General features: G+C 35.3%; 1 protein-coding gene across 1 annotated transcript; it reads left to right on the top strand.

Annotated features, from left to right (window-relative positions):
- Positions 1-78: 78 nt before the first annotated feature.
- On the top strand, positions 79-23,164 carry LOC144435895 (nuclear protein localization protein 4 homolog). Its single transcript, XM_078124536.1, has 17 exons — positions 79-184; positions 2,555-2,635; positions 4,585-4,697; positions 4,930-5,163; positions 6,509-6,557; positions 10,242-10,336; positions 10,584-10,707; positions 11,507-11,686; positions 14,025-14,111; positions 14,670-14,741; positions 16,437-16,563; positions 17,515-17,675; positions 17,789-17,860; positions 19,036-19,134; positions 19,572-19,688; positions 20,358-20,472; positions 21,944-23,164. Exons 1-17 carry the CDS (start codon positions 170-172, stop codon positions 22,114-22,116), a joined length of 1,914 nt encoding a protein of 637 aa, XP_077980662.1. The 5' UTR covers positions 79-169; the 3' UTR covers positions 22,117-23,164.
- The last annotated feature ends 2,881 nt before the right edge of the window (positions 23,165-26,045 follow it).

The raw sequence follows: 26,045 nt of genomic DNA, 5'->3' as shown, positions 1-26,045 counted from the left end.
TTTTTTGAAAAGAGAGAATAATTCACGCCACTGTTGAATCTCGACCATTCGAGATTTCTCGAGATTTCCACATTCAACATGGCAGCCTCCTTATAAAGTCCTGTGAATTTGCAAATATTTCAGTTTTGGGGAATTTTGAAACACACCAACACTATAGAGGAAATCTAAAATGTCGAAAAGTATTGTAAGTATATATCAGACTATTTAATTGTCAAAATGACCGAATGGACACTCCTTTTTTTTTAATTTACTGAAAAATATTTATTCTCAATATCGAATCGACGAATCGAATGTAACGGACGATTCATTTTCATACACAAGGATGAGTCAGGACTTTAAATCGTACCACGTAAATAGTTTAACACCACCACAAATCGGCAATGAAACGAAATTAACCCAACGAAAGAAGTTAGAAATATGTATCTTATAGAAATGTTTGTAAATCAACTTTCTTATGTGTAGTGTTGTAATTATTTGAGTGTACTTGACTCCGTAGGAATGTAATCTAACCCTGGCGTTACTACTACATGTATCGTTAGCCGTTACGCCACGATGATAAGAACAAACAACTGAAAAAACCCCGCATCGTTTTGTTATATTTCGCCAACAGATGGCCCAAACTGCAATATTTAATTTTTTCACTAATGACATACACTTTTTCTCAAAAATCACCTGCCATTTTTATTTCATAGGGCCATGTTTGGTCAACTCAGTAATGTTACTTATTTGGCCGTACCAATAACCAGATTTCAACTGAATACCTTCCGTAAGGGCAATGTGGTTAGACTTTCTTTCCTACACACAATTACAGTTGGAATGCAACAGAACATATACGAGTAGTTATGTTTGAAATGTGTACCAAATTTAACCTAATTACTGAAGTCGTTGATTATGCCAGTGATGCATTAAAACTGGAAGCTACCATTTTTCAGGACATGTGCAATTAGTTAGGTTTGAAGTATGTACATAATTATATTGAATTTGAGTAAGTTTTATGAGACATGAGCACTGGTGTCATGAATGTACTTACCAAGTTATATAAATGTGAAGATTGCACTCTTCAGCCTAATTACTGAAAATAATTAATTGTACAAATGATCCATTAAAGCTGAAACTACATCAACAAGACAGGTGTATTTTGTTATGTTTGAAGTATGTACCAAATTATACTCAATTTGAAGCATGCAGTCTTAAGAATATAACCTAAATACTGAAAATCAGTAATTATGCAAATGAGTCATTAAAACTACAAGCTATATTATCAAATTTTATATTACACATGTACTTTGATATCATTGCATGTACATTTGTATGTACTAAATTTTATTGAATTTGAAGTGTGCATTCCAAAGAAATAGCCTAATTATCAAAAACCATTACTTATGCAAATTGGTCATTAATATTAATGGCATGTTTACCGAAACCTAGTCAGCTCAAGCCATTAACTAGTCTGTATTCAGACGCAGATTATATTTTGTCGTATTCCTAAAAAACCCTTCTGAAATATTTTGTTATTTAAATACTAATTGTGTTCACATACATGTACATAACCTACAGTGTATAACATGCGATATAATAATCAACATGTACAATGCACATTCTCTGTCCTATACACATGATACAGAAATTGAATGCGTGCTACTTGTTGAGGATTCGAACACATAAATATAATCCGATGTCTGTACCAACCTGGAAGTGCCCCCTAGTGGTTAACCAGGCATCTGAGTTAAATGTTCCATTACAAATTAGCATAATATTTACATAATCAATCATGGTGGACAACCTTGGTCTTGGACGCGCAATCATGCATGTGAAGTGAATTTGTACTATCCATGGATAGTCCTAGCCTTATCCCTTAAGTGAACTAAACATTTCTTTACTGAGGCTATAAACCGTGTATTTATTAGTGAGATGCATCTACATGTATGCTGTAACATACATGATGTCACAGAACGTCATAATGTATGTGTAGTGTAGTCTCGTGGAAGCAAAAATGCTACATTTGTTTTGTTATACAAATAAACGAGGGTGCTCATGAATGATTCATAGAAATGAAAGTCCAGTGGGTTAGAACAGTTGTCTTGGCTTCATTGAATGTCACGCCTAACATGTTTTAATTCTATTAAATTCAACAGCAAAAATAGTATTGAAGATAAATTATAAAAAAGGCCAGACGACTGTTGACATTCTAGCCATTAACCACAGAATATGTGCACTGAATTTCATTCGAATTGAGCCAGCTGTTTTTGAGAAAACTTTGACACACACACACACACACACACACACACACACACACACACACAAACACACACACAAACACATACACACTCGTGCGTGCACACACACACACATAAACACATACATGCGTGCATGCGCACGCACACACACACACACACACACACACACACACACACACACACACACACACAAACACACAGACTTTTCATCCCTAATATATAACCTTCTTTACCAAAGGTAAAAATTAAGAAAATAAGGTTAACTTTGATACACAATGTTAGAATTTAGATATTATTAGATTTATTCTGTTTTCTAGGTCGTGAGAATCCAGTCCCCAGATGGACAGAAGAGGATACAAATATCATCAAGTGATTCTATGACTAAATTATTTCAAAAGGTTTGTTTCATAATCAATATTTATTAAGGTGTATGTACTGTTTTCTTTGGATGTCATAGTACATGTATATGCATGTTCCCCAGGGCTCTCTGAAAGACAACAAAAGGAGGATTAGTAAAACACACACAGAAGTACAAATATAAGACAAATACAAAATATGGGATAAATAAAACTGACAGAAACACTCATTTAAAATATGCTTCTTAGAAGCATATTTAAGATAAGTGTTTCTATGGAATAAGTTTTAAAAGTGCAGAAAGACGGTGAACTCTGAACTTTTTCAGTAAGCTTGTTAAAGGTGTTCGCATCAGCATGTCTTAAGTAATGCTTTGGACGTTGTCATTAATTTGGTTGTATGGACATATAGAACATTGTTTTGGCTGCCGAGTCTGGTATTGTGGGATGATACATTGTTGATCCTAGTAACAGGGTTCACACGGTCCTCGAAAACCCTGGAAAACCCTGGAATCCCCCCCCCGGAAAACCCTGCAAAAAGACTCCTGACCTCTGGAAAATGAGCGTGATTGATTGACTCTCTGTGCTCTATAACCACCCACTCACATGATTCAGAATTCATCCCATCCATTCATATGATTCACTTCTAAATGTGACATAGTGAAACTGTTTTCAAAGTCTTTTGCCATGCTGGCGAATCAAAATTCTCACTAAACCAGACAGTCAATGATCGTTTGCATTCCATGATATACTTCGCCCACAGAACGTGTGTATACAGTTCACTGGGCACCACCATGTTTGTTTTGATCTTGCGTATACTATGTATATTGCTACCGTAGTCCGGTCATCATATCGGTGACATAACATAGCCATGCATTGCAATATTGTAACAGTGGGTATGTTAACATGATTATTGTAACATTGTAAGGAGTATCATGGCATCACTGTACTAAGAAATTGTTACACTATTTGAATGTTTGACATGCGTACGGTATGCGGTGCAGACTGATGACATTTTGGGGTTGTGGAAGTACGATTTTGACATTTATATTGTCGATAATTGAAATTTGTTTTACATGTTCGAAAAGAATAACTATCTTTTTTATGTTTGTTAGTACAGTAATATTCCTATATCATCAAGTTGAATTGAGAAATCGCGACGTTTGGCAACACCTTAGCTAGCGCCATACATAAACATTTGCGACGCAAGTGATGAACATATTCAGTTATTCATAGCCCTTAATTTTGTTACGTAAAATGATGTTTTTCTTTGGAAAAATCAACTTTAGGTGACTTTTAAATATATTCAGCTCTGCTCTGTTCTGGGGGCATCCATAATCAATCTGAGAGCCATTTTTTGCAATACCATAATCCAAATCCGTACAAAAGATTAGAAGTCAATGACGAACCCATTGTAACATACAATGGAAAGCATTGCTTCAAAACCTGACAATGATTTGTGTGACTGTCAATGATGAACTAATTGATGGTGTTTACAGCAAACAGGATTTCAAAGATTGGTGTCAACAAAGTCAGAAAATGATTTGGTGTCAATGATGAACTCTTTGTAACATATAAGGGAAAGCATGGTTTCAAAGCCTGACAATGATTTTTGTGACTGTCAACGATGAGCTCATTGCTGGTACAGCAAGCAATAGCATGGTTTCAAAGTCCACCAAGGATTTGGTGTCAGCAGCAAACTTCATTCTAATAACACACAAATGTATAATTTATGAATGTCTTTTTGCTGACAATTTGTAATATACATGTAATTTAAATATATTCCGTATTGGAAATCAATCGTGCGCTGCATGTTTTCATTGTGACCAATTATCTGAAAGACTGTTTATCCAAACAAATTTTGGACTGCCCACTGTGTTTATCCAAACACAGTGGGCATACATACATTGTATTCATGTTATGACATACATGCTGTAGAAATTACGAATAAGGATGTTGTTGGTATGTTACCTTTCCTGTCATACACTTTACAGGTTGCCAGTGCAGTAGAATTGACAGTGGCTGACTTTGATCTATTTGTTTCAAGAGATAAATCAGGAAAATTGAAAAGTGCTCCAAAGAAGTCTATCACTTCTATGAAAATCAAGTAAGTCAAAGAAGTCTGAATATATGGTAATGATACATTCAATATTTGTGATAAGTACATTTATACTTTATAGGTAAAGTCTAACTGAGTTCCCCAGGTAATTTACCATGGTTCCCCAAAATATGGTACAAAGTGTGGAAATCTATGTGCATGTAAGTTACATTCACCAAATTGCCAATACCTTCATAGATTGTGTATGTTTTTGCATCATTTATTTCTTTTTGTGTTATAGGCATGGTGACATGCTATATTTGTTTCCACATGCTGGTGTTATCATGGACTCATCAGAAGCAATGGACACTAGTGATCTCTACACACCTGACACACCTTCCACCTCAGGTCCAAGTACAGCAAGTTCATCTTCAACCTCATCATCAACTGCTGAACAGTCTGTAGTAGAAGATGACGTTGATCAGTACATAGCAACTTTGGATGGTAAAATACAGAGACAAAGAGATGAACAACTGTGAGCACCACTTTCCTTATTCTATTCTCTTTTATTTTCAGTTTGATTTGTCTTGATCTCTATTCTTTCAGCAAGTTTGTTGTAGATAAAAAAAAACACCACCAATCAAAAACAGTATGATAGTGTTTTGCTAGTTAGCAAAGGTTCTAAGTCAAGATGACAAAATCACACAGATGTGAAACCATCCTGACTTAGGACATCTGCCAAAGGTGGGAGTTCAAACCATTTTTCGCACCATGTAAACTCGGTTATGATTATATGTGAATACAATAGCACTGTTGAGTGTGTGTTTAGTTTCTTGAAACCTAGTGTCACTGTGGTACATTCATGTTATGTACATATGTAACAATAAAGTTCAGTAGTGCTATAGGCATGGTGCAGTGTGTATGTGTGTGTGTGTGTGTGTGTGTGTGTGTGTGTGTGTGTGTGTGTGCGCGTGTGTGTGTATGTGTGTGTGAGTGTGTGTGTGTGTGTGTGTGCGTGTGTGTGTATGTGTGTGTGAGTGTGTGTGTGTGTGTGCATGTGTGTGTATGTGTGTGAGTGTGTGTGTGTGAGGATGTGTGTCTGTGTGTCTGTATGTCTGTGTGTCTCTGTGTGTGAACGACTTATACTCAAAAAACTGCCAGACCGATTGACTTGGTATTCGGAGGAACATTACTTATGGTGTCTAGTTGGGAAATTGTTCAAAGCTAAATGATTGCATCACAGATGTGTGATTTGGGTATAAAAATGTGATTTTTGGTCAAAAAACTTAAAATCAAAAACTACTGGGCGTATTTATCTGAAATTTGGTGGAAACATTCTTTGGGGTATTAAGATTAAGAATTGTCCATAATGTGATGATCTCATCAGTGATATGCAAATTAGGTAGGTGATACAAGTGATTTTGGTTTTGAACTTTACCTCTCAGACTACTGGGGATGAAATATGGTAATGATTCTGAAAGTGTTAGTCTGCAAATTATGAGGGTGTCATACTTACATTATGGGCCTTAGCAACTATGACAGTACCCTTAGCAACAGTCAAATGATAAGATTTTTTTACAATTATAACAACAGGGATGGGTAGGCAATTGAATAAACATTACTTAAAAATATGTAAATGCCCTTAGCAACAAGACCACAGCCATAACAACAGGTAAACAATGACATATAATGCCAAAATAACACCAGTGACGGGAAGGTAAATGAATAAACATTGCAAAATTATATGTAGATATGCCTAGCAACAAGACCACACCCATAGCAACATTTAAATGATGCAACAAGACTACATAATCAGTGCAGAAAATCAAAATTTAATATCAACAGTTGTGCTACAACACCATTTGCGCTTTTATTCACAGATGCCGGCATGGTCCAAGGGGAAAATGTGTCCACTGTGCAGCACTAGAGGTAAAATGATTACTTATAACATGAAAATATGTACCTCAATTTTTCAAGATGGCAAATACGACTCATCAGGTACAGAAAAATCAACACAAAAAAGTGTTGTTTTTAGTCCCCTCCAGACGATGTCCGGGACTGGGACTTATGGATTGGGTTCCATCCGTCCATCCGTCCAGAGCTGTTTCTTGGAGATGCCTGGACCGATTTTTTTCAAACTTGGTACAGAGGCAACATACTATGGCATACATATGCACGTCAATTTGTTTCATGATACGATCCAATATGGCCGCCTAGCAGCCATTTTGTTTGCGAATTTTCCCTGTCCAAAGCCATAACTCAGACATGCTTGAACAGATCTCATTCAAAGTTGGTATTAGGACAGTGTTCTATGACATACATGTGCATATTCATTGAATAATTTGCATAATTAATGAACTTTGGTAATTAGGCTGTATCTTAAGAATGTAAGCTTCACATTAAATATGATTTGGCACATACATCAACCATAACAAAGCACACATATCCCTTAAAGCATGTTGGCATACTTTTTAGTATAATGATTAATTTGCATAATTAATGAACACTAATTAGGCTATATCTTAAGAATGCAAGTTTCAAATTCAATATAATTTGGCACAGACATCAACCATTAAATAACGCATACCCTGTAAAGCTGTTGGCATAGTTTTGAGCACAAGTGCTATAGGCATGGCAAAGTGTCTGTCTGTGTGTCTGTCTGTCTGTGCATGTAAACAACTTAAAGTCAAAAACCGCTGGACATATTGCCATGATATTTGATTGATGTACTGCCTTGGGTGTCTATTTTTGGAAATTGTTCAAATCTTATCACCACCAGTGTGTGATTTTGGTAAAAAAAGTGTGGTTTTTGGTCAAACAAGTTCAACTCAAACAGTACTGAGCAGATCAGTTGGAAATTTGGTGGGAACATTTTTAGTGGTGTTTAGATTAAGAATTGTCCATCACATGATGATCCACCAGTGCTATGCAAATTTGGTCTAAAAAAAGTGTCTTTTGGTCAAAAACTAATTAAAAAACTATCAATCAGATTGGACTGGAATTTAATGGGGATGCATCTGGGGATGTGTAGATGAAGCTGTATTCACAACATGATGATCCCATCAGCGCTATGCCAATTAGGTCTTAAAATGTCAATTTTGGTCAAACATTTGAAACTGCATAGTGAATGGGTGGAAACTTGGTGGGATGTTTCTGGAGGTGTTATTCTACAGTTGTTGTTGAAAACATTTTGACACAATTGGTCCTATCAACCATGACCATGCCCTTAGCAGCAGTGAAATGATGATGCACATTACAAAGATAACAACAGGGATGGGTAGGTAACTGAATAAATATTCAAGAAATGTATGCAAATATGCCTAGCAACAAGACTGCACCCATACCAACAGCAACCTACAGTTGTGCTGCAGCGCCATTGGCGTCATTTTTATTTTTAATGATAATAATGTGCGTAGTGTGATTAGGCTGTAGTGCATCTTAAAGTGTACATGCAAAGGTTGATAATATTTTCATTATTATGTTTATTTTGCCATAAAAATAAATGAAATTGCATAGTTATCCAACAAAACTTCCTGCTCGGATGAATTTGTGGGTCTACTTTTTACGAAGATTTTGATTCAAGGGATTCACATAATCCGCGGACAAAAGTAACAAAACGTAATATGTTACATCTAACGTTATTGTCACGTACAATTTACTCTGACAACTGCATACATGCAATAAAAAAATACAAAGTCTATGTTATTCAGTTTTCGTGTTGAGGTAACACTGAGGTTGTCTGTGGGAGCTGTTTTCCACCCATTGAATAGTTATGTCAACAAAGGACGCTGATAACAGCCTTCACTTTATGTAAACAATACGGCTTCACCAGGACGTAAACAATATGCTGGATGGTCCATGTTGCAGTACAAGACAGCAAGGCATAGTCAGAAAACAAGCAATAAACTTGCATGGTGGACATTTAAACACAGGTATACTATTACATATAATGTGTACTAGTCATGGCTACATTTTTCTGTGAAATTTACATAAAAAAACCTTCATAAAGCAGTGTCATTCAGTCTTTGTGGTTGACCACCACCACCTTCCTCACTCATTCACTGCCAGAGGAAATGTCGTTACTGCTTGCGGTCGGTTCTAAGGAATATGGCTAAATCACACCATCACATGTTAATGCTGGAGTGTATTGCTCTATGCTTGAGGCATGTGACGAATATTCAATGTTGTGTTCTGGCGAAAACCGGTTGTGAAGTTGACCTCCTGGGCTCTGCCCTAATGGCTTTGCATGTAAAGATAACTGAAGAGGACGATTGTGTTCCCGAAGTGACGTCATGATGTCCAAAATCTGTCCTATCCATATGCAAATGAGAAGTACTTCCAGAGGTGCTCTGTGGCTGGGCCTAGAGTGGCTCATTTTTCACACAATTTCTCGTGTCAGTGCTATTCTATACTATCACAAAACCCAGTGTCCTTGTATTTTTATGGCAAAATAAACATAATGACGAAAAAAAGTATCACCCTTTGCATGTACACTTTAACAAGAATGCATTCCAAAAATATGTGTAGGAGCAAAAACCTATGGTTTCCATTATGGGAGGTATTCAGTTTAAATCTGGTGGTGATATAGTGAATAGCATTTTAGATATATAGTTTTCTCATAGAATTGTCTCACTTTTGGTCACAACTGAGTGAGGGTGTTTGAATAGCACTGAAAATTGACATTGATAAATTGATAGGTATCAACTACATGTAGCTTGAAAGCACTCTTCTGTCACTTTTTTTCTCACTATCATTCTTATTCATAGCCTGTTAAGTATGACATGACACACAGGGTGCACTGACACATCAGCAAACCCCTTCCACCAGCTGATGTGCTTGGCATGACACTTCGTATCTTACAGACTAACTTATTCACAGAAAGAGATGTGATTTACTTGAAGATAACTAAATGTAGAAACTGCAAACATTTTTTATTGTTTGCAAATGCTAATGAAGGTGACAAATTGAAAAAAAAGAAGGAAAATAATAGAATACTTTGCCGAGCTCAAATCACTACTTACTGAGGCAAAACTTAGCAAGGTCTTTTAGTATCTTAGTGTAACCAGTGTCACTTCTGTTGCCTCAATTCTCAGTACCTGCAATAGCATTTCCTCATGCTAGAGGGTTAAAATAGAATAAGAAGGTCAACTTATTCTCTTGCACGCCTGTAGTATTGCATGTGAAGATAGTGGAACAGAAGTTATGGTGTCAACCAAGAAATTGAATATTCATTATTTTTATGATGCACCTAGGTGGTGGTAATATTCTATTTCAGGTACTGAGAATTGTAATGCATTGGGACAAAGTGCCCTCACATTCGTGGCAATAATTTCCCCATATTGCAGCAAGACACACTTTGCTCAAATAAGGTCAGTTGCACAAATCGTTTAACCATTATTTTCTTCAAAAATAAAAAATAATGTTTTGTAATGTATGTCAACACTTCGTATTTTATAGAACCTTTACTGACTGAATATGTGTCTTGCGGACCTTAGTACGGTAGTATGACGTAACACTGTACAACCTCCATCTGCAAAACCCATTTCTGGTCCATAAAGGTTATTATCATGGAGTCATAGCCGCAATGATACTGATGTGTTTTCTTTGTTCCAGCCATATGATGAGACCTATTTACATAACCATGATCCGCCCATCAAACACATGTCATTCCATGCATATATGAGGAAGCTTACTGGAGGTGTTAGCAGGTAAGTACATGTACATGTGAAATATCCTAATATTATGGCCAAATGATAACAAAAATGTTAGTCCCGTAATTTGTTAGGGAGAAATCTATCAAGAAAAGTTGAAGTCAGTGCATGTATATTAAATGTATAACTTAGCATGGTAAATGAATATGTTTTGTACAGCATTCACCAGAGATTTGAATTACTTTGAGAGAATACAATTTACAATTGTCCTTTTATCTTCAATGTGGATTTGTTTGATTTTCAGGGGTAAATTTGCAATGCTTGAAGATATTAGTTGTAAAATCAAACCAGGGTGTACAGGACATCCACCATGGCCTGAAGGTATATGTACAAAATGTCAACCAAGTGCTGTTACCCTCAGTAGACAGGTGAGAGGTGTTGTACATGTCACAGCACTCATGTAGCCAAATGCTGCCAGTGGGACAATGTACACATGACAAGTATCATTTAATGTCACTTTATGCTGCCAGTGCTACTGACTGATTTATCTAGTATGCAACATTATAGTTTGGCAGGACTTTTAATATCAACAGACCAGATAAGATATTAAGCTACAGAAATCAACAACACCCCACCCACTGTCTTACCAACACAAATGCTATACCAATACATTTAATACATTTTATGCTAATGCATCTACCTAATACATTGTACATGCACATGGACACACACACACACACACACACACACACACACACACACACACACACACACACACACACACACACAAACTGTTATACATGCACACAGAATGGTATTGAATTACCTCTAATGTACGATGTTTGATTATTGGTATTTTAACAATTTCCAAGGTATATAATTTTTATTGTCAAGAAATAATACTCCAGTTATAGCTAATGAGATGTTTGCACTATACTAAGGTTTTAGGATAGTACTATTGACTGAGTTAACATGTCATTATTTGTAACTTCTCTTGTAGGGTTTTAACTGAAAGTTTAGATCAAGAAGTATTGCAACATATCCTGAATTTCTTAGATCTTACTGAGCTTAAATTGCTAGGTCATCAAAATAGACATACAGTAATCAGATATACTGAAAAAATATGATAATATTTATGACCCTCAAACTATTGAATAGACAATGGCTTGGATGAATACTTGTTTTGATGACTATTTATATTTCCTTTTATCTGTTTTGGTTTTGTAGCCTTATCGTCATGTTGACAATGTCATGTTTGAAAATCCAAAATTGTTTGATCGTTTTATTGACTATTGGAGGAAGTCAGGTAATCAAAGAGCTGGACTGCTTTATGGTCGGTATGAGTACCATGATGGTGTGCCTTTAGGAATCAAATGTACAGTAGCTGCAATCTATGAACCACCCCAGGTAAGACATTGTGTGTTCAATTTTTCAGTCTTTAGCTGGGTAGCTGTATCAGAGCATGATAAAACAGACATTTTTTAGGGGGGGGGGGGGGCAGCTGTGAACATGCCAATTGTGTAGAGAAACTGAGAAATGGCTTCTTACCAGGACTCCAATATAAAGAAGATAGAGATGCGGAAAAGGAGAAGCAGAGAAACATAATGATGAAGATGATTTTTAGCACAACTGAACTGATAAGGTTCAGTAGTGCTATAGCCATGGCAAAGTGTCTGGCTGTCTCTGTGTTTGTGTCTGCAAGCAAATTAAAGTCAAAAACTGCAGGACCGATTGCCATGATATTTCTGGGTGTCTAGTTTGGAAACTGTTTATATTTATATATATGTGTGTGTGTATGTGTGTGATTCACAAAGATAACAGATTCTGAGCAAACATTCAAATATGTATATACAAATCAAAATTCAAAATTATATATATATATATACAAATCAAAAATCAAAATGATCTTACCACCGGTGTGTGATTATTGGTCAATAAACTTAAACTCAAAAACTACTGAGCAAATCAGTCTGAAATTTAGTGGGAACATTCTCAGAGGTGTTTAGATTAAGAATTGTTCACGACATGATGATCCCTTCAATTATATGCAAATTAGGGCTAAAAACGTGTCTTTTTGGTCAAAAATCTTAAATTCCACAACTACTGAACAGATTGGGCTGAAATTTAATGGGGATGCATCTGGGGGTGTATAGATGAAGAAATATTAAGCATGTGATCATCATCAGTGATATGCAAATTAGGTGTGAAAATGCAAATTTTGTTCAAAAAGTATATAAATAATACTTGGTCAACAAGACTGAAACTTGGTGAGATGTTTCTAGAAGTGTTATTCTGCAGATTTTTTCAAAACATTTTGACACAATTGGCCCTAGCAACCATGACCACGCCTTTTGGCAACAACCAAATGGCAGTATATTTTGGTTAAATAACATCATCATCTGGTAGGTAAGTGAGTAAACAAATTAGTGGTGTGTTTCACAAAGATAACGGATTCTGAGCAAACATTCATAATTTGAAATGTATGCAAATATGCCTACCAACAAGACCACACCCATGGCAACAGCCAAATGATCACATATATTACAAAGATAAGAGGAATTAATAAACATGAATAAACATTCAAAAAATGGATGCAAATATACCTAGTAACAAGACCATGCCCATAGTAACAGCCAAATGATCACGTATATTGCAAAGATAACATCAGGGATTCATAGACAAATGAAACAACATTCCAAAAAATGTATGCAAATATGTCTAGCAACATGAACACTCCCATAGCAACAGCCAAATGATTGCGTATATTGCAAAGATAACAACAGGGCTGGATAGACAACTGGATTATCATTCAGCAAATGAACACCTATACCTTGCATGGATCAGCATGTGGGTAAACATTTTAAAAAACTGTACAGTTGTGCTACAATGCCATTGGTGCTATTTTTTATTTTGTTACTTTTTTTATTTCAAATCGACCGACCGACCAACCCATAGTTACCCTGAAAAAGTAACGAGAAACATTAAAATAAGGTCACCCTAAGTCATTTAATCTACCATTGAAGCTGATGAACATTTTCGGTCGATTTAGATATTTGTAACACATTTTGTACTTGCAAGTTGAAGAACAGAAAAGGGAAATGTTCAATCATGTGGGGTTTTTTTTGGTCCTATATTGCATAAAATGTACTAGCTTACACAGTGTAGAGTGATTTTCATCTCATCAAGAGGATACCAAGAAATCACAAGACATGTGACAGAGATGGAACTTTTTGTCTTTGTTACTCTGTTCAAGGAACACTGACAAGAATTTTGGAATTATGAAATTAAGCATGAAAAACGGAAATTGCTGCAAAGTGATGTCCTCTTGATATTCACATCAGTTCATAGAAATCATAGATTGATAATTTTAGATGATAAAATTCAATACAAATGTATACAACTGTAAGTGCAAAATCCAATATTTTAAATTCAGTGTGATTTTTTCATCAATGTTTCCAACTCCTATTTCAACAAGAGAAAGGATGTCAAAAGAAAAGTGCATTGCAAGATTTCCCCAATGTTTATGAAAAAATTAAATCTTGCTCCATGATGCAAGTGTTAAACTTTTCCTGTCAGGTTCTTCAATATTGTTTATTCATTTGTTCTGAATGTTTTAGCAAGTGATTATTATTATGGTAATAATTGTTACATTATTGGTGCAATATTTTTTAATGCTATTACTGTTACAACCAAATGCAATAACAACAATTATGAATGAATTCCTTTCCCCATAATTTGATTTCAGGACAGTACACCAAATTGTATAGAGTTTTTAGAAGACCCACAGGCTGTTGTTGTTGACAGAATAGCAAGTAAACTAGGACTTAGAAAGGTATGGCCATACATCTTTTGTAAAAACAAAATATGCACCAGGGTCAAGGAATAAAAGGAGTGTATTGATAATTAATTTGTTTGAATGTATATCAAAAGTTTGGTGTTCAATAATAAAGGTTCAGCACTATTAGAAATATGTTTTTTTTGGTGATATGTTCCAGTGATATGCACAATAGTAGAGCTTTAGCCAAAAATGAAGGCTCTTGATTATGCATGCAATGCAGCTTTTGAAAAGTCTTTGTATCATCTTATTCCATAACTGTAATTCTTTAAAACATTGAATCAAATATGTATTAGTGTAGTTGTATAGGAAGACCTCAGATCTGGGCTTCAGAATGTTGCCGAATGAAGCCGAAAGGTGATAACAGTACCACTGTCTGGACAGACCATTGGTGCTGTGTGACCTATGTCACTTTTATGGTAAGCAGAAAAGATAGAGGGTATATAGCAGCTAGTAGTGTTAACGTACTTTCCACTTCAACATTGACCCTTTGTCTCTGCCTAACCTCATCACTGGAGGGCACTATATGCAATTCTTCTGTGTTTTGTGTCACAGGTAGGATGGATATTTACAGATTTGCTTGCTGAAGATCTCAGGTTGGGAACCGTAAAACATGTCAGGAACATGGTATGTAGCTCATCTGCACTTACAATTGAAATAAATCCTTCTATGAGGGAAACGCTTATTGAGTTGACATACTTCAGTAACATACAAAAAGTAGTGTAACTATATTTTTTTAGAATGCCTGTCAGTGTTATATGAAAGAAATTAAGATGCCTTGGTGTTTCACTCATGAGACGCAATGTTTTTTTTTTTATCTACATCAAAAACACTTTCAGGACAGATGCATTTTGGTATCACAAATGTATGTACCAAATTATATAGAATATGAAGATTGTACATGTACTATGTAGATATAGTCTGATTATTGAAATCATTAATTAGGCTAATTAATCATTATTATTCATAGGATGTTTACCAATATTTAATAAGTTCTTTTTGTTACCATAAGGAAGATGTTTAGCAAGTTTCATTAGAAACGATACAGCGGTTTTTGAGATATCGTGTCCACAGACAGACAGACAGGCAGACAGACAGACAGACGTACACATAGACAGACAGAAGCACACTTCCCTACAAAAGGTGAAAACTGCAATTTACAGACACTCCATTCAAGCGTCTACCCCATATTATCATATTCAAGCTATCTTTTGAGACCTTGACCTTCAGGGTTAGTTATCAAAATCAAGCCAATTCCTTCCTATCACAGACGCATTGTAGTGTTTTCATATTGCCAATTCCTTCATGTTTACCAGTAACATTGAAGAAAAGAAGTATACACATGCATTATTTTTGGTGCTCACATAATTTTTACTGAATGGCAGCCATATTTATATTAAACAAACACTATATTTAATATGGCATAACTAAACAACTTCAAACATAGACTCTATTCATAGACCAGCAAAATTAAGCTATTACTTACATATTGCAGACACTTTGTAGCAATTATGTGTGGCTAATGTCTTTTAGATCATGTCTATAGATAATACAGAACCAGATAAACATACACATAAATTACTGCTGGTGCAGTAGTCCATTGAAATCATCAAGTCCATGTGCAATTCTTTCAGCACAAGTTCAAAGCAATACTTCATCACTTTTCAATGTGATTTATCATTAGGTAAAGGATCCTGCTGTGTGCATTGTGTCTCTGCTCTTGTTAGTCTTGAATTGACTTGTGTCTATCTGTATTAAGGAACATAATATCCCATAAGTGAAACACCAAGGCAATATCCCATAAGTGAAACACCAAGGCAACTTCATTTCTCCTGTAATGGCCTAGATGTACATGTATTTGTATGATGAAATAATATAATATTCCTCGAAATTGATATGATATGTACAACTTTGACAGAGAACTCTTGTGTGCTGAAATGGAATCTGTGTGTTGAACACTATTTTTGTATGAAATTTTTATTGATGCTTAATAAATTATGACTTCTGCAACCTGGAGGCTACATACAAATTTATGCAGATAACAAAATTTGTAAATATTTCATATTTACAAGCAATATTAGCATCTTTAAAAGGTCATGTTATGAACAATTCAGAGTGATTTGCATATCAAGAGAGGGTATCAGTTTCAGACAGAAGATAAAGAGACCATTGTTCGCATGTTTAAAGGCCAGGGTATCACTCCCAGGTTCGTACATTAGTGTTATCTTATCAGTGGAGCTGAAAGGATTACTGGGCAAACATTTTCCATAACTCTGCCAGACAACTGTCATTCTCATCAAAATCTTAATACTAATTTTGTAGGATGCCCATTTCTTGAGTTCCGAGGAATGTATCATGGCAGGAGAATTTCAAAATCAACACCCTAATCCTTGTAAGTTAGCCACAGATGGAAAGTTTGGCTCTAAGTTTGTCACAGTCATTGTCACAGGTGAGTTTAATAACTAGTATCAACTTATCTGTAGTCAAGTGTAAAGTTATGAAATGTCCAAATTCATGAATTTAACTTCGTATTGCACCAAAATTTTCAATTACCTCACCAAAGCTTTTGCCAGGTATCCACCATGGCTTTGTCATTGTTTTCTGAAGTCACAACGCATGCGTGACTTCAGACAATTTGTCCCAGATTCTCGGAAGTTGGTAACGTCCCCCATCAATGCTCATAGATGGTTATAAAGTCTGAATGTGAATCGCTTCCTTAACTCCTCTCCTAAACCAGTCCGACTCATGATCCAAAATTGTATGTGAGTGTGTGTGTGTGTGCGTGCGTGCGTGCGTGTGTGCGTGCGTGCATGTGTGCCCAACACCAGCTGTTGAAATATCATGCTACATTAAGCTTTGATTGATTTCTTGCCTACGTATTTAAATCCCAATTTTGTGTGGACTGATTTTAAAAAAATAGACTCTACAAAAGTAGTGGTGAAAAATGTACAAGGTTAAATACAAACTATGTAGATGTAATATGTATTGGACAGAACACATCAACTCGTGTTCAAAAGTATATTAACAGCTGGTGTCGCACACACACAAACACACAACATACTGCAGTACACACCCACCCACACACACATGCACATACAAACATTCTCTCATCAATGGTAAAGCTGATTGTAACTTCTCTGAAAAGTATTGATGCTTCATTTGGCAATACAATTACATTTGTACTCCCAAAGTCAAGGAAAGTTATTCTTTAAAATGTGTGATCAAATACCACATATATCCCACCTGATTCATTTACATGTACCTTTGCACAGAATCATTGTAATGTCTACCAACACATGTAAGGAACCCTTAATGTTACTGTACACAAGAATAGAAATTAAATGAACTTGCTTTTCTCGGTGTTTTAACCAAACAAACGCTTTTCTATGCTCTGCCACAGGCGATTCTACCAATCAAATCCATACAGAAGCTTATCAGGTATCCAACCAGTGTATGGCATTAGTACGGGATGACTGCCTCATACCAACCAAAGATGCACCAGAGCTTGGCTATATCAAAGAATCCTCAAATGAACAGTATGTCCCAGATGTTTTCTACCAGGTACACATTGTAAATTATGTAATGAACACCTTCTTCACCAGAATGACTCAATTTTCATTCTCGCTGCCCCTGTGGTTACGCCAAGATTATTTGTAATTTGTTATCTTTTTTAGATGAAAGATTCCTATGGTAATGAAGTCAAACTATTGGCAAGACCTTTACCAGTGGAATACCTTATAATTGATGTAAGTTGAATTTTTATTGTGTAAATATTAATTAGGTTTTTATATTCACAAGACAGGTGTCAAAAAAATAGAAATCAAGTGAAAATGTTCACGTTGAAATAAGTTTACATGTATCTGTGAGCCAGTGAGTGGATGCTTCATATTTAAAGTCAATAATAAATGTGTATGTATCACAACATAACTGTTAAAAAAGTATGGACCTCACATTTCACATCATTTTGAATTTAGACTGTCAGTGTTGTTGTTATATAGGGCAATAAGCAGCTAAACTCTTCCCCACCAAAATTGTGGTACAATGGTATTGGTAACTATGCCAGTCTTACCATATTTTCTTCTTTCTGTTACCGGGTTCCCAAACCTTAGCAGGAATATGGATTAGTACATTTACATGAAGAATGTTTAGATTACAGTAGTATGATCAAGTTCTTGCTTTGGAATGGTATATTGTTAATGTACTTTGATTTGACCCTCTACAAAAGCATAGGTCAGCGACCATGGTGTAACTTCAGTTATTGTAATCTGTAAATAAACATACTATTCTAACCACTGCAAACCTAGTTAGCCAGTCAATATATCAAATTAACTATATATACTTGATCGTATCTCATAACTGACTGCATATATTACATCCCAGTAAAATGTGACAGAACAATCAAAATAGTGAAATTTAATAAAAGAAACCAATTGAATAGATTATGGTATGGTATGGTATGGTATGGTATAATTAGATATTATTCCCCAATATTTTTCTTTGTTTAGTCAAGGAAAATATGAGTGACCTTTTCAGTACTTATCTAGTTACTCGTAGTGATAAAACCCTTAGGTCACAAGTTTATTTTCCAGCTGTTCATATTTAGAGCATCACAGAACCGGCCCAGTGACATATATGTAGAAATGGGATGGCTTGACATAAAACGACCAGAGTATAAATTCCTTATTTCTCTTCAAAGATAATAACTTGGCTTTTGTATGGTATAATACATGGATATTATAAAAATGATAATAATAAATAAGATTTGTAATGTGTCTAATTTCCACAAGTGAAGCTGATAACGTCTCTGTTATGAAAAGATGCCAAGTATTGTACTGTCACATATCATTGAAATATGATAAATATATACATCACAATGTAAAAGTGCTCATTTATTTCAAACTTGTATTATTTATTACTGTAGGTTCCGGCAGCCTTTCCTTTAGAATCGCAATATACGTTTAATGATGAGAGAGAGAAAACATTCCCAATCGAAAACAGAACAGCCATTGGTGAACTCCAGGTAACAGGAACTTTTAGCTATTGAATTCATGTGTAAAACAGTGAAAATGTCAAGTTATCAACTTGCATTGAAATGATTTGACAAGATCCATCATTATTAAAATGCACAAGTGTCACTTTCCATTCACTAAAAACTTGGTGTCAAAATCCATTGAAAGATATGTATTCATGAGGCCCAATGTATTTGAAAAATATATATCTTATACCAGTACTGGTAGTCTAATCTTTTAGAACAGAAATCCAGAAAAACATTTGTTTGCCATTTGATATAATTTCTGGGTTGAACATTGATAGGAAGCCTCTAGAAGTTGTCTACAATTTAGATAAACCCAACAAGAAACACTGTTTTACAAAAATAAAAGTTTTAAAGGTCACGCATATATAGTTTTATGTACAACACCCATGCCAACTCACATTTGTAATTATGTATAATTTCAGAGTTTTGAAACTCTAGTACAATATTTACAGTACTATCCCCCAGGCAGATTATTAGATGCTATGTGTGATTTCCATCTTCTGATCTATCTAGCCAACATGGACATGTTACCCCTCAAGGTATGTGTGGTTTTTGATAAGAAATTACTAGCAGATTTCTTAAATTGTTACCTGATTTCAATTTGCTTTAGTACCCTTAAAATTGGGTTAGGATAATACTACATAACTATTACATGTAGTATTGTTTTACTGACAGGGGCATGAGTGAATTTGTACATTTTTTAAATTTTTTTTTTTTTTTTGGGGGGGGGGCAATTTTTGCTGCATACTATTACGTAATTGCAGTATTCTACATACTGAAGCATGGCTAACCATCACTTGCTATCAGCAGAAAACAATGAAAAGGCAAGGAAAACAGTACACCTGTATGTATATTTCATGATCAAATTCATGAACCATTCAAGAGTTATAAAGCTCATAAATCAGCTGGTTCTTTAATTAATGTTCCAAATATACACTGTCAGTGTATATACACACATCTTTCTCTGTGCCATTTCTGATTGTTTAATCATAGCAACATCTTAAATTTTCTGTATTTGAAAGAAATCACTACTGTTTACTGATAAAAACATGATACGGACATTATAAAGAATCACTGGCACATGCTGGTACAAATATTACTTTAGGCAATCATAGAAGCCTTAAAGAAGCTACTATTACAGTAAATGTAATCTTTGCCTGATTTGTTCTATGATATTAACTCAGTTTAATTTTTTCTGTACACTGCAGGACCACATGGGCATTCTTCTAGATGCTGTCAAAGACAAAGACATGACCTTGATGAGAGAATGGTCAAAGAGTGAACATTGGGCCACTATTGAACAGCTCATTGCTGCTCACACAGGTAGGAATAGGGAATACAGAGGCAAGCATAAATAGTGTAGGTTTAAGACGCTGTGTCCTCATCAAACTAGTTTAATCCATGTGTGCTATGGTCTGGAATATCATAAATTCAGTACATGTACAATCTATTTACTAGTATTATTGCTAGTATTAAAGAAATATTTGGTCATGATATGACTTGGAAATTAGTCCAACTCATATATCCTGTTTGTACATCAATTTAAGGAATGCAACTCAGTGATGGATAGAAAAGTAATTTAGCCATAATTTTGCAGTATCTGTAATTGTAGAAGTAATGTTTTGCACAACTGAATTAAGGTTCAGTTGTGCTATAGGCATTGTTTGAGTATGTGGGTGTAAACAACCTCATCAAAAACTGCCAGACCCATTGCCTTCAAGTTGGTATTTTGGTGGGGACATTTCTTAGGGTGTGTAGATGGAAATTGTTAAAATGAAAATGATCACATCAGAGATTTGTGTTTTGGTTCAAAAAACATGATTTTTTGTCAAAATACTTCAAGTAAACTCCAAAACCACTGGGTAGATTGGCCAGCATACATTGATGGGAACGTTCTTAGGGGTATGTAGATTAATAATTGTTCATGACATGATGATTCTGTCAGTGATATGCAAATTAGGTCTACGAATTTGGTCAAAGGTCTTTAATTCCAAACCTAAGGGCAGATTGGGTGGAAAATTAATGGGGATGCATTTTGGGATATGTAGATGAAGAGCTATTAAGCATGTGATGATCTTGTTAGTGAGAGGCAAATTATGTATAAAAATGTTAATTTTGGTCAAAAATTTATGTCTCAAAAAGTAATTTGACAATGGGGCCTAAATTAGGTGAGATGTTTCTAGAAGTGTTATTCTGCCGATGTTGTTCAAAATGTTTTGACAAAATTGGCCCTAGCAACCATGACCACGACCTTGGCAACAACCAAATTGCAGTATATTTTGCAAAACTAACATCTGGTAGGCAAGTGAGAAACATTCAAACAAAAAATATATGCAAATATCCCTAGCAACAAGCCCACACCCATAGCAACACCAAAATGATGGTATCTATTGCAAAGATAACTACAGAATGTATGCAACTATGCTTAGCAACAAGACCACGCCTATAGCAACAGCCAAATGATGCTGTATATGGTGACTCCAATAGTGCTGGATAGGCAACCAGATAAATGTAGACAAAAAACTACCATTGTGCTATTTTTTCTTTGTGTGATATTTATAATTTCTCCTGTAGTGAATATGTCAGAAATACAAATTTTTATACTCAATATTTACCAGAAATCCAATGGCATGTATATGTATTGTGGGTGAGTAAAAGGAATGATATATTCTTTCAGACTCGTACATTAAGACTTACTGTAATTTCCTTGTATCATAACATAGACTGTGAACTAAACATTGTCTTCAGAACATTTTCAGTGTCTAAGCTACGTGTATTATGTTCATCTTGACAGGGTCAGGTGCAGTACCAGCTGCAGCTGGTTTCCTAGGTCAACCTGGTGAGTCAGCAGCTGATGTAGCTGGAAGTGGACAACTAGACAGTGCACTTTGGACATGTAAACATTGTACATTCATCAACCAACCTGGTAGAAGAGAATGTGAGATGTGTGGACTACCCAATCAATAACATTCCAATCAACACTTTACCTGTGTATAAAGCCATGTAGTCATCAGATGTACTCCTTGTAGTTATAGACGTCAGAGCTCCCCTATGAAGTAATACATAATACTACAGTGCAACATATTTTGGTGTAGATTTTTGGTATAGAATGTTTCCTGGTTTAAAACGCACTATTCATCTTCTCAATGCAAGTGATATTTCCATGAGTAAATACTGAAGAATTTGACACATGCAACTCAGGAAAAGTGCATCAAACTATACATTCTGTTAATGTTGAACTTTTTGTCGTCGCAGGAATGTTAGAAAAGTAGAAAAAGGATTCAGCATACATTGAATACTCAGCAAGTGAAACAATTTGATTTATGTCTTAGTCATGAAATATCAGAATTTGAATATCCATAAATGCACTATGGTCAATGCTGACTTGAAATAGGACATTTATGCTACATAACACATTGTGGAACTAGGAAACAGTACTGTCAATTGAACAATACCATTTAAAAACCATAATGTTTGAAAAGTATGTACCATGTACTACATATTGCTGTATACAGGATAAGCCAGCCCAATAATCAACATGAATTGTAATTGTTACACTTGTGCTCAATCCTGAGAAAGATAGACGTAACAGCGGGACTAAAATCTCTTTACAAATACAAATATCTGAAATTTAAGAAAGTATAAATTACTTGTTCATTGGCACACATGGAAAATGGGGTCTCCTTGTATGGCAAAAGACCCAACCTGGTGAAAGATTTTAACTAAAGTAATAGTATTTGTGAAGCCTGTAAATAAACTATTTGCTTTATCATTCTTGTTTGAAGGTATGGAACAAAACTTAGTATTTGATAATATTTGGCAGATTGAACTTCAAGTATTTTGAAAGACCCAACGTTGAGTAATCAAGCTCCATAGCAGATGCAGTTGAGTGAATCAGGAATTGTATTTACGACTTTCCATGTTCAATCTTCATAAAAGTCCTAGATCTGATAATAGTTTCATATGACTATGTTTTGAGGGGAAAAAAGCTAATAAATTGTCATTTTCAGTCTAAGTCTGTTACTGCATATGTCCCAATTATTTGACATTCATGTGGCCTTGTAATTTCGAATTTGATATAATGCAACCATATGTGTTCTATCCATATGTATGTATATGACAACATAGCCTTTCTACATTGTCGATTTGTTTGATTTGGCTTAGCTCTTCAATATCAATTGTAATAGTGTTAACATTAAACCATTAATTTAGCTATGCCCCCGAAGGCTGTTATCAGAATGTAAAGAAATTGTGGAAAATTACATACTATTAGCCTATATGTAAATTATGCCGATGTTAACTCCTGTGTTCATCTGAGTAATGAGTGCACGTTTGCATACTGACATCATATGAGTGATCAAATAGGCTGACGTAGTGATATTATTCCCATTGCGACCAATAGAATTCATATTTCCAAACTACAGTAATGGCCTCACATTGTTACTTTTACAAGTTGATAGTGAAGAGCAAAGTTGAATGATAGACAAGCTATCAAGCCTATTTACACAGTACAAGAACATTACAACATCTGAGAGATTATCTGGTCATCTTGTCCAGTAAGAATGTACCACTTTTATGTTTTATTAGTCCCTCAAAAGGGGGACTATTACGATTGGCTCTAACCGTCCGTCTGTCTGTAATACATCATTTCTCAGACATGCACTATCCGATTTCTTTCAAACCTGGCACAAAGGTGACTTGTAATATTGGACGTATGCATGTCACTTTGTTTTGCAACATATGCAAATTTGCCTGAATGGCAGCCATATTTGTAGTTAAAAATCAATGTTACGGCATAACTCAAAAACAGTAATACATAGAGACTCCAGTCATGTGTCTACTCCACTACTATCAGGTACAAGCCTCACTTAAGAGCTTGACCTTTGACCTTGACCTTGATCATGGCCTCCATGGTCAATTATCAAGATCCAGCCATTTCTTGCCTATCACAGACACTTTGACATGTTTGTTTGTTGCCAATTTCTTTTAAATCATATCCAGATATAATATATGAGAAGACAAATATACACAAGGATTACTTTTAGTGCACATATTACTCTTTACTGAATGGCGGCCAGCAAATCAATATGTTACTGCATTAATCAGAGTGTCCATTCAAGTGTCTATCCAATGTTTGACCTCAACCTTGACCTTGTGGGTCAATTATCAAAATCATGCTATTTCTTGCATGTTGCAGAGTCTGTAGCATATACGTGTAGCCAGTCAAAATGATGTCTAAAGGTAATGCAGAGAAGATAAATATATAATACATGCATTACTTTTGGTGCTCACATAACTTTTAACTGAATATGGGGGCCACATTTGTAGTGAGTAATCATGATTTACTGCATAACTCAAAAACTTGAATACATGGAGACTCCGTTCAAGTGTCTATACCCATGTTATTTGGTGTAAACCTTCTTTTGAGACATGACCTATGCCCATGACTTTAATTTTCAGGGTCATTATCAAATCCAGTCATTTCCTTCTTATCGCAGACACTTTTTATTTCGGGCACAAAGGTAATGTATTTTAGGGGACTTTGTCTTTGGAGACTTGTTTAATTTATAATGTCTTCAGTGACTGTTACTTGAATAGCAATAGACCTTTGCACTCAAATTTGACGTATGTACTATATTGAAGAAAGTTACATGGTAGGTATTTGTGGCCTGAAATACATACTACTTCATAAACACCCAAGAGTTTCAGTCTTTGACATCGACAAATATGCTGACAGATTGAACCTCAAACAATGAAACAGAACATCCATTTCACTGAATGTGGCAATCAGTCTCAGCCATGTAGACAGTCTTGAAGAAGTTTAAAGTGGGAAATTCGTATTCATTCTGTCACCAAGACTCTTTTGTCAACTCAATTTAGCACATTCTATGATGATGTTGTTCTTATTACAATTATAACATATTGCTAATTTGGTCTTGAGGATAATGTAGTGTACCAGTTAAAAAGTATAGTTATGGACATGGTCATTATACAGTGTATTTGTTGAGTTACATAGGTAAATAGTTGTTGAGTTTCCCAAACATTTTGTCAGGGTTACACACACAAAGTACGGTATGTCATGTTGTATTTCCACTCATTACTCGGACTTACAACACGTGTAAGTGACTACTATGCTGTGGAAGTAGGTCACACAAGAATTGCTGGTAAATGTAATGAAGATAATTTGTGTATGAAAAACAATATACACTTATGAAAGACACAACACATGAAACTTTTCAAAAAATTATGATGTAAGGACATGAGGATAGCAAGGTACCATTGATTTTTGACAATCATAAGGAAAAATGTTGGTGATAATCTCTAGCAGTTTTCCATACACAAGTTCTCTTCTTCCACTTTTAATTGAGAAACAGACATATTTCAATCAAATCACTTGTCCTTCAGTGTCTAATTGGATCTGACAGAGTGATCCAACTTTGCTGGAAGTGTTGAGTAATCAGAGGTGTGAAAAGGTGTGATGATGTCACTGTAGGTTTACCAGAAAGAATTTTGTTTTTGGCCATTAAAACTCTTTCTACGGTGAGTGCTATGCTACAACGTTCTATAAAGCTTCACATTACATGTTGTCGTTGGCCAGGAGATCACTAACAGCAATGGGCAAATAGCAATCAATGAGAAAAAATAACTTATTGCATGTGTTCTGTTGTATTCCAACAATTGTCTGTAGGAATGACAATCTCAAAAATTTGCCCTTACGGAAAGCATTCAGTTTAAATCTGGTCTTTCTTGTATTTATCTTTAGGTTTGACCAGAATTTCTCTTAATGTGTTGCTGCTTTTTTAAGTACGTTTGAATGCCTTTGCTACGTAGTGTGTTTCTGATTCTTTGATGTATGGTAACACGATGAAACCTTTACTTTGAACCTGATATTGGTT

This window comes from Glandiceps talaboti, chromosome 5 (genome assembly GCF_964340395.1).
Source record: "Glandiceps talaboti chromosome 5, keGlaTala1.1, whole genome shotgun sequence".
Classification (NCBI taxonomy): Eukaryota; Metazoa; Hemichordata; class Enteropneusta; family Spengelidae; genus Glandiceps; species Glandiceps talaboti.
Note: the sequence above shows the minus strand (reverse complement) of the source record. Positions and strands in the feature narration are given on the sequence as shown.

What these genes read in the sequence shown, in the direction of transcription:
- LOC144435895 (XM_078124536.1), top strand. An exon ending in TCCACTGTGCAGCACTAGAG is followed by an intron (nt 6,558 to 10,241) that starts GTAAAATGATTA and finishes TCTTTGTTCCAG; the next exon opens with CCATATGATGAGACCTATTT. An exon ending in CAGCCATTGGTGAACTCCAG is followed by an intron (nt 19,135 to 19,571) that starts GTAACAGGAACT and finishes GTATAATTTCAG; the next exon opens with AGTTTTGAAACTCTAGTACA.